General features: G+C 39.0%; 1 protein-coding gene across 3 annotated transcripts in view; it reads left to right on the top strand.

Annotated features, from left to right (window-relative positions):
- The window catches only part of slc13a4 (solute carrier family 13 member 4), a 32,195-nt gene that overhangs the window by 4,478 nt on the left and 17,101 nt on the right, over positions 1-10,616 (top strand). For all 3 annotated transcript variants that reach the window (XM_032505743.1, XM_032505745.1, XM_032505744.1), the window contains exons 2-3: positions 3,340-3,468; positions 9,074-9,210. In XM_032505743.1, coding sequence (XP_032361634.1) covers positions 3,340-3,468; positions 9,074-9,210 — 266 coding nt within the window. The remainder of the gene's footprint in view (positions 1-3,339; positions 3,469-9,073; positions 9,211-10,616) is intronic.

Below are 10,616 nucleotides of genomic sequence, written 5' to 3' on the forward strand. Positions count from 1 at the left end.
CTTAAAAATGTCAATTAATCTGAAAGTAATCTCCAGGTAGGATGACTTGACTTGTTTTTCTTAAAATAAGGTACAACGTATTACAACACATGGTGAAGAGCACTGCTTTGCAAGTAGACCTTTAGAAGAAGCTGACACCTTTTTTTCAAATACAAGACAACAAAACAATTTTAGGTTTGATCATCCGTATTGACTTTTTCTCATTGACATTTCTCAGAATAAAGTCTGGTTATCACAGAGGTTATGTCAGCGACTTATCATCCCTGCCTCTCTGCTTACTCAGCACTTTGTCTTTACCTTGAACAAAGAAAAGCACAGACAGATGTCTGAGGGTCTGAATGAAGTCCTTGTGTGGCGGCAACTATCTTTAGATAAACCAATAGTCAATGATCGCCGACTGCTGTATCAGATACCTCTGGTGTGTATCTCCCTCACTCTCTGAGTTTATTTATTCATCAATGTCTTTTTATCAGTCCATTTGTTCTTATGTCACCTCTCTTTTCCTCGCTCCAATCTACTCAGTGGGAATGACCGATCAACAGTCAAACACTTATTTTTGGTTTAATCCTGTTTTATCAGTTTTCCTCATGTTTCCTCAATGTTTAGATGTGCTAGAGACCGACATGCTGATTTAAACAACAGAAATACCGTTTGTCTTTTGTTTTAAATGTATTTTTTTACCACAGGGTTTCTCTTTGTGAAGTTTGTATGTGTTCTTTGGGGGATTTAAATTGTTTTCTTTGGCGAGATTTACTTTGATTACGAACTCAAACACGTTGTTCTTTTCTCAGCCTAATCCAATAGCTGTGCCTAATGCCTGGAAATGGCTCTTTCCCCCTTGCCAAGTTAAATCTGTTATGTTGTCTCATTAGAGTGATAATCTGGGCCATGAAAGCCACACCAGTACCATGCCACAGCCAATCCCAGAACCCATCGGCTATCAGTCTGACCACGATCCAGCTGTTCTGGTGTAACCGGTGGATATCTGGACCACAACTTCCTCTTCTGAGTAGCAGTCAATGTAACAATCCAATTTAGCAACTTGAGATGTAAGAATGGAGTACAGAGACGTCACTATTCACTATACATAAAAAGCAAAATCATCATGTCAGATGATTTCCGATGGGTTCTGAGATTGCATTTCGGCCAATGCAGTCAGCCTCCGATACCAAAATCTTATCTCGTTGCCACATAATATATTTCTAAGTACTTAGGTAAAGTTGGGCATTTGTTTTTTTACCATGTGTTCCTATTGGTGTCTAGTAACACCTCCCAATTTAACCACGGCCAAATACTTGGGGAAACGCCAATCAAAATTGGGGTGCCCAGAGGGCCTGGGTAAAAATAGTGAATTTTCTTTTTTTTTTTTACCAATATTAGCTTTTGAGATGTCTAACTATAGTTTTTTAGGGGTGCTGAATCTATCCCAGCCATTAGTTTTGAAAAGAAATGACTCCTTAATCCATTCTTCACCCAAATCCATAGATCTGTCATATTTAGACTTCTTCTAAACGGGGGCGCACTTCGAACTTTGCGTGGAATACCTGCAGACGAGGGACATGTCATTTCCTTTGTAGATTATGGTGAACTTGTGTGTGTTGTAGCAGTGTTTTACCATAGAGAACAAGGTGGCTGTGAATGTGTGCAGTGACAGTGCCTTGCAGGGCCTGAAGTCAACTTTTTTGACCATTTGCCACAGCTTACCTGTTGCCTCATAAAGGTGAAAAACAGTAATTACTGCGTCTCTATGATCCTATCCTATCTTATTCATGGTAGCCTACTTGCAGACATTGCGCCGTCATCACGTGCTGTAGTAGGGGGGGCCGCCTTGATAATCCATTATAAAGGCATGATTTCCTATCCTGGGCTGGGACACACATTCATAAGATTTGATGATTGGACTTATTGGACTTTAACTTATTATTGCACCTACATTAATGTAGCTGTCCTCAATTTAGGTCATCCTGTACATCTCATCTGCGGTTTTTCTTGCATCCACCGTGTGAGAATGTGTGTATGTGTGTGTGCGTGCTCCAGTTGCAGGGGAAACGGAGCAGCAGCCCCCACCCGCGGCAGGGAGCCAACAGGATTGAAACAGGAACAACTTTCAGCCAGTGAAAAAAACGTTTTGTTTTGTTGGTAAATGTGAGATGTTCACGTCACACACGTCTTCATATCAGAAACAAGAAAATTAATTTGACCCGTTCTCACTCCCGATTGGTCAGTTGGTCAGTGTGGGACTGCCGGGATTGTCGCGAGTAATGAAAATGTGATGGGGGCCCCGTGCTGTCAATCAATGTCTTCCAGTGATGCGGGCCTCTGATTGGTCCGGGCCCGTAAGCAACTGCGTTCCCTGCTTACCGATAGCTACGTGTCTCATTACACAATTCTCATTGGCTACCTGCCAATGTGGCAGGTAGGTTGACAGTGTTACCCACCAATTGAAAAATGTACCCACATTTGGGGGTGGTCTGGTGTTAATTTCAGGCCCTGGTGCTTTGGCTTTATTTTTTGACTAATATTTTTCTGCAACTTGCGTGTCAACTGTAAAGAGACATTCTTGAATTTGGGGTTTAAAATAGTCTGCGGGTGTCATTTTCACAAGGTCTCAACAGATCTCATGAGTTTTTAAGGTTGGAGAGCCTGTCACTAAGCCCGCTGGTGTTGGGACAGAGCAGTATGTAAGGCTGGTATGTTTCAAGCGTGTCCTTGTTGACGAATCAATAGTCAAAATAACGTGGTCATTTAACAAACTGCCGTGAGATATTGTATAGCGATTACCAGATTAATTCAACATCAGTTTGTGTGTGTGTGTGTGTGTGTGTGTGTGAGACAGAGGGGACAGTGTGTGTGTGTGTGCAGCCCAGTTGGAATTTGCTACCACTCTCATATCTGTCCGTTAAATATAAAGCTACAGCCATGAGATCTTTAGCTTAGCATAAAGAGTGGAATCAGGGGTGAACAGCTAGCCTGGCTCTGTCCAAAGTTAACCTGCTTTTAACCACACATAAAACCACAACTTGTTGTTTTGTACAAATTAACAAATAAACTGTAAAATGTCAATTAATGGGCAGATTTTCTTTTACTTTTGGAAAGAGCCAGGCTTGCCGTTTCCAGTTTTTTAATTTATTTTTTTGTTTTCAAGGTTATTTTTTGGCTTTGTATGGCCTTTATTTATAGGACAGCTGAAGACATGAAAGGGGAGGACATGCAGAAAAGGGCCACGGGTCGGTATTGAACCTGGGCCACTGTCAAGGACTCAGACTACATGGGGCGCATACTCTACTGAATGAATACCTAATGACTTAATGTCCTTCCCTTTGTGTTTCCCCCTTCCAGGAGGCATGCTGTGCATACGTGCTGATAGTGACAGCAATCTACTGGGTGTCTGAGGCTGTTCCCTTGGGTGCTGCTGCTCTGGTACCCGCCTTCCTCTATCCGCTCTTTGGGGTACTTAAGTCCAGTGAGGTGAGTCTCTGTGTATCGTTATCTGTCGGTCTGTTAGGAGTTTTAGTGCAAACATTTCTCAGGGGATGAATAAAGAATTTCTGATTCTGATTATTTCTCAAACTCCCTTTGAGTTACTGAGGACAAAAGAGGTAAGTGACAGGAAGCTTAGTAGTTAAAGTGCTAACTTTAACTAAACACTCAAGGTGTGCACAGACTTTACATTATCTTACATTATCTTATTATCTTATCATACATTTATCTTATAATTTTTACCCGAAATAAGTGTCAAATTCCGGTCCATACACGTTGGCAGTGCTAGCATACTGGATGTGAAAATGTATGCCGACAGACACATTGCATTGATGGATATCATACATGGGTACTTATGTACTTAAACTGAGGATACCCACAAGGATGTCACAACATCTCAGTTTTTCTGTGAGGGATGTAAATCTTTGGGTTTGAGAAGAATAAATGTATTAAGAGGAAACAAAGACACTGTTAGGCACTGTTAGACCTGGCATTACCATGCGTCTTTGGTGATCCAATCTCAAGTGGACACTAAGTACATCCGTTCACACCAGGCATTTCAATGCGTCTCCACACACGTCTTAAGTGACCACTTTGGCTAGCAATGTAAGATTACAGGAATGTCTGTAGTAGTACATTTTATGAACTTAAAATTATATGGTTATTGACTACTGGTGGTTCCCGGGGATTAGGCACGGGCTGGTTACCGGTTTCAAGGTATACCACGGTTTAAAAAAAGTCAAGGTTTAAAAACCACTAACATTTTCCGTCCATTTCTAAGATTTGAGCTGTTTTTGATGAGTGGTCAAATAGAAAAACTGCAATTAATTAATCTGTCTCCCCTGCCTGTGTGCTGCCAGAGTGAAAATGTTGTTTTTTACCCAGACATTTAAAATTAAAAGAATGCATTTTAAAGCTGTAATTGCAGTACTGTAATACCATGAAAATGTGATATTTTTGCTGATGGTTATCATACCGTCAGAATGTCATACCGGCTCATGCCGATTTCCAGATCTGTTATGACCACCGGAATATAAAGCATCAACACATCACCGACAATATGATAATAAAAACCAACACACAAGATTAGCAGTGATTTGTCAGTGCTTTCTATGACATGAGAAATACTTATAAATTACTGATGTTCAAGTTTTTTTAAATGGCATAAATACACAGAGCTACCTACTTTATAGGGCCATAGCTCCACCTTGTGGAAATGTCATGCCACGCTACTGAAAATATAAAAACAAAAAAGACAGAATTCAGTTCTTGGCGTGTTCAGGGCGAGCCAAATCACCCAAGATGTAGAAGACGCCTTGTAAAATATCTCCAAAGTTTTTTTTAAAAGTACAGGTGTCGCAGACACTGCTAAAGGAATGTGGCCATGTGCTGCCTAGACCACCTCAGAATGGGGATCTCAGCGCGTCTTTGGTACATTCACAGCTGTGCTTGTACCGCTTGGCATGGGATCACTCAGAATGAACGTTAATGCCAGGTATGAACAGGGCCTACCAGTGTGTCAACCTTTGTCACACTAAAGAGGGAAAAGTGAGAGTATTAGGGCTAAACCATGCAGGGCTTAACAAGGAACCAGCGATGTTGCGATATCCGGTTGTTACAACGTGTTACTGTGCTGGTAGTATAAGTAAGCTGATTGCTGTATATGCAAATGTACAGATCAGGAAGGAAATGAGTGAAAGGCCTTTCTGTGCGTTGAACCAAGTATATTTCAAGAACTCAGACCCACCTGCATGTGAACATGCATAAAAGTTTCCATTAAGGTTTTTTCAGCCATGACTCTATGGAGGGGGGAAACCCATTAACTTGGTATTCATCATCATTATCCAGTTGATGTGTCTCAGTGTGTCTTTGCACATGCATTCAAACCCTTCACCCAGCGCCGATTCTGCGTCCTGATTGGTTGGACTGATTGATGACAGCTGTTCTTATCCTTTTTTTTTTTTTATTAGCCGTTACATAAAAAGGGAACTGTACGCTTTATTTGACCAAAACACATTGACACACAGTGACAAAGCTGCCTGTTAACACTGCTGTAAGCCTCTTGTGTTGGTGTTCTGTGAATAAGCCAGCAGCGAGCTTTATGCAACATTATTAGTTTATTATTGTACTCCCAGTCTCCCCCCCCCCCACACTTTCCTTAATGAAACCACGAGTGAGTCCTGGCAGAATGCACATTACTACACGTGCAACTATCGTTCTTGATGTGAATGATTAACACTTGATCAAATTGGCTGATTTAATGCTGGTAATTCAATCTGCTACCACTCATCCTACAGTGTTAAGTGGAACAGCATCAGTACAAACTTAGGCCCATATTTAATCTGGTTAAAGATTTCCACACGTCACCTTCTCAACAACCAAGTCTCTTAAGTTTCTCTTCAAACCAAAGAAACATTAATGGTAGGGCTGGGCGATGTGGAGAAAATCAAACATATGTTACATGATATTTTTGACTAAATACCTCGATATCTATTATGCAATGTTATTATAGTGTTGACTATAGGTGCTTTCATAAAATATTTACATATAATTTATGAGATTTTTGATAAATGATTATCAGTAATGTGGATATAATGACTAAGTGGGTAAAGACAAATAAAAGAATACTGAAAAAAAATGACTTAACTTTCCTGTAATGCAGCCGTTAAAACCAGGAAAGGACCACACACCACAATATGCCATATTACGATATTATGATATCCAAAATCTAAGCCGATATCTAGTCTCATAACTTGATAAAATATTGATATTTTGCCAAGCTCTAATTAATGGTAATGTCAACATTTATTGGAAATCACCCTGTTACTATGACTACTGCTTGTTGGCTGTTAATCTAAATGAACAGGCTTATGATAACAAACAGTAACACTGAATTACCTTGACATGTAGGCATTACATCACCAACTGGAATGGAGTGCGCATTAACCTGCAATCTAAGACCAATGATTCGCCAAACCTACTTTTTAGCCGTCTTAACAAATTTCATCAGATTACATTTTTTTGTAACAATTAACAAAGATGCTGAGGGGAAATGTATCAGATTAAAAGTATGCCTTTTTGGGGGGGATTGTAGTGGAGTGAAAGTCAAAGTTGTCCAAAATACAAATAACGAAGGAACGTACAGAAAGAAATGTACAAATAGAACATTTTTACAAATAGAAAATTCCACTTACGTACAGTAACAAAGTATTGACTGATTAGAACCGACTCACAAGGCTCCTAATAGAGGATCACTGACACTGGTGGAGCTAAAGAACTGTAAGTAGGACAGGTAACCAGTCCGTATGTATGCACATTATCACAATACAATATTATATTGATGCTTCAGACAACCATAAATTTGCTTGTGTTACAAAGTCAGTCCGGCGATGCGTTACATTATATCATCTCACAAAGTGAAACCTTTAAATAAAAAATGTTTTTTTTCTCTTTAATAAAAATAACATGTCGGGCAAGTGCGTAGCATGTGACCAAAGGTAGCAGATCAGGAGTTTTAGAAGGTTTTATCTGACACGCTATTTATTATACTGTATATGTATTTGCTATGTAAATAATTGCTTGTGCTTCTTAAACTTTTTAATAAAAAGAATAAATATAAAGTGGGAATTTTAAAATCAATCTCCATCTTAAAGGTGATATCTACCAATATCTTTGACTCTGCATGGCTGATGTTGGATGGTTGATTATTGAATCCATATATCTATCCAGTTCAATGTACTGTTACATCCCTAGAACTTTATCTTACCTCTACCGCTTACACTAGTCTTCAGTAAGCATTAACATATTTTAAAATGTTCCTTGACTAATTCTTTTATCCAGTCAGTAGCAAGCAACAATTTGTCCTAGAAAGAGTCCTCCTTTTTGAATTTCAAATATAGAATTATTGGGAAAGTCTAAGGCTATTCATCAGGGAAGTCTAGAAAGTTGCTTGTTCAGTTGATTTTACCATTTTATTTTTATTATTTTTTCTGAAGAAGGGAAAAGGAGAGTTAAAAGCATCCCATGTAGTGTCTTCCCTAACCTTTGGATGCATGGAAGTGACAATGAGCGATGGAGTGCGATGGAGCCATGCGTAAAAAACAGGAGAAAGTGCAGCAGGTTTTAGGTGAGAGGTGAGGAGACGTAGTCTTATGTAACACTGTGAGGCTGTGAACCCTGCGGGTGTGAAGTAGAGCAGATTAAAAAGAACAAATGGCAAACTGTAAGTGTTGATCCAAACCAAGGAGGGGGAATTGGGGAAGTGGGTAAAGGAGGGAAAAGCAACAGGCCTCAAACGCTCCTTCATGTCTCCCCAGGTCTCATACTGTTTATTTCCCTAGATTTTCTCTTCTTCTTGTGCCCATCAACCAAACTGTAAAAGTTGTTTCTTTTTGGGAGGAAATAAAAAAAAGAAAAGAAATAGAAACAACTATCTCAAAAGATCTTTTGATGAACCCAGCTATTTTTTTGTATTTTTTATTTGAGGATTGTACCCTCAAGATTACAAGTACACCAAAAGTGAACAAGTAATGATAGATATGTGTCTGTTGTACCCTATAGTAATCAATTGCAATTGGAAAAAGACCAGCGTGTCGTGTAAAGTGTCACATATTGGGTTCCACAAATGTTAATAACTTTTGCTCTGGAAAAAAAAACATAGAAAGAGAAGAAGGAGAAAGAGAGAAGCAAGACTTTATTGAGAAGGTTTGGGGACTGTTTAATTTGTTTCTCTAAGGAATGGAGCCAGCAGAGGTTAGCAGACCTCATAATGTGCCTAATGTGAAATGATTAAATTCCCTTGAATTGAATCGGTTAGGCAATAATTTGTTCTCCTTCATATTGTCCTCGGGCCAAATTGACCCGTTTTCCTATATCAGTGTTCTTTTTAACTACCCAAAATAACATGATTGATTGACACATTGCTCTTTGGCAAGTACAGATCTCTACTTTCATTAATTTTGGGGTGTATTTTATAGCATTTGAAAAAGAAATTTGAAGTGGCTTTGAAATAGTATTGAGTAAAAGTTGACATATTCCAGTCGGTGATTATCCATCAACATCCTTTCCTTTAATTTTAGTCTAAATAATTTCTAAGTTCTGCTTTCCTAACTCAAACATTATGTATAATTTCCTACAAATGAGGTTAATTGACCATAAATTTCAAAAATAACTGTAAAGCTGAGCTCAATAAGTTAGTGTTACGTAGTGTTGAAATTGTCAACATTGAAAAAAGCGTCAAAAGTGTATAAAAAAAGACAAAAAAAACGTTAAACGTTAAGAAAAAGTTAAAAACATTGATAAAAAGCGTCAACAAAAGAGTTGATTTTCAATTATGATGGGAAGACAACACAAGGGTTAAATGATTTTTTGAAACATACTTTCAGTTACGTACGTTTTTTTACCCCCTTTTTTTTCTTTTGACTTCCATTCCTGTTTTGTTTTTTTGCGTTTTGGTTTCCATCACCTGTACCTCCGTGTAGATTTTAGTGGTTGAAGTACACTTCTGTAAGTTTGGAACTGTACATTGTGTTCACACGTGTGTTAAAATTCAATAAGCTTTTATTTTGAAATGTGCCTGTTTGTGTGTGATAAGGTGGCAGCAGAGTACTGCAAAGACACCACTCTTCTGCTGATGGGAGTCATCTGCCTGGCAGCCTCGATAGAGAAGTGGAACCTGCACAAACGCATTGCTCTGCGCATGGTGATGATTGCAGGGGCCAAGCCTGGCATGTGAGTAGCACACACACACACACACGCTTTCACACAGTCGCTATTATTCACTCAAAATCCTTTTTGAGTTAGGACTAACCTAATTTCACATTGCCAGACTTTCCTCCACAGCACCGCGGAGGAGGGTCTTGCTACTCCACACAGCATTTTAGGATGGGAGAAAAACCTGCTCTGGTTTATTGGCATTTCTTTAAACCAATCACAGTTTTCTCGGGCGGCGCTAAGCGCCAGACAGAGCCTCGGTGCCTCTGTCAAATAGCCTCGGGAAGGAACTTGTTTTGGTGGAACATGTCTACAGTACGTTCAAAAGTTATTTAGTCGTGCAACAGAAAACTCAGATTGGACAGATAGTCTAGCTAGCTGTCTGGATTTACCCTGCAGATATCTGAGGACCAGTTAACCCTCCTGTTGTCCTCGGGTCAAATTTGACCCATTTTCAAAAAGTTTCTGGATCACAAATTTGGGGTTTTGACCACATTTTCAACAACAGAAAGCAACATGGATGGTTCTCTACAACGCTCTTCTCACAAGTAAAGTAAATGATCAGTTCACTACTTTCATTGAATTTGGGAATGTTATTTAATTTCATAGCATTTGAAGAAAAAAGAAGATAAAAGAATGTTGAAAAAAAGGGACAAAAACGTCAGAAAAAGCATCAAAAATGCAGGGAAAATTCCTCAAAACTGTCAAAAGGCGCAGAAAAAAAGATAAAAACATCGGAAAAAGAGACAAAAAAACTTGTATCAAAGTGACTAAAATGTCAAAATGTTGAATCAGAAAAACACAAAGTTGACGGGAAGACAACACAGGGGTTAACCACAGTCCTCAGAAATCCATTGGAGTTTAAACACAAACAAAAGCGGAAGGCAATGGATATCAGCCGCAAAGATTAACATCCGGCGGAATATCCGGAACAATCCCGGAGGTGAAAGATTGTGGATATAGACCAGGACTAACCAAAATGTCTTTACTCCATCAGTCTAGCTTGTAGAGTTGCGTGGTATGGAGAAAATCAAATATAACGATCATTTTGACCAAATACGATATTAGGGCGATATTGTAGTGTTGGCAATTGGTGCTTCCACAAAATATTTACATAATGAGATTTTAGATAAATATTCATCAGTAACGTGGATATAATGACTACGTGGGTAAAGGCAAATAACAGAACAGCTAGAACAGTCTGGTAAGTTCAGAAAATGGCATCACTTTACTGTAATGCAGCCTTTACAACCAGGAGATACACATATGTCATATTGCGATATTACGATATCCAAAATGTAAGATGATATCTAGCCTCATTGAAATATTACTATGATATGGATATATTGCCCATCCCTTGCTGGTTGTCCTACAGATAGAAATGTAAAAACTCAGACATAGATACACACACACACACACACACA

This window comes from Etheostoma spectabile, chromosome 23, assembly GCF_008692095.1.
Source record: "Etheostoma spectabile isolate EspeVRDwgs_2016 chromosome 23, UIUC_Espe_1.0, whole genome shotgun sequence".
Lineage (NCBI taxonomy): Eukaryota > Metazoa > Chordata > Actinopteri > Perciformes > Percidae > Etheostoma > Etheostoma spectabile.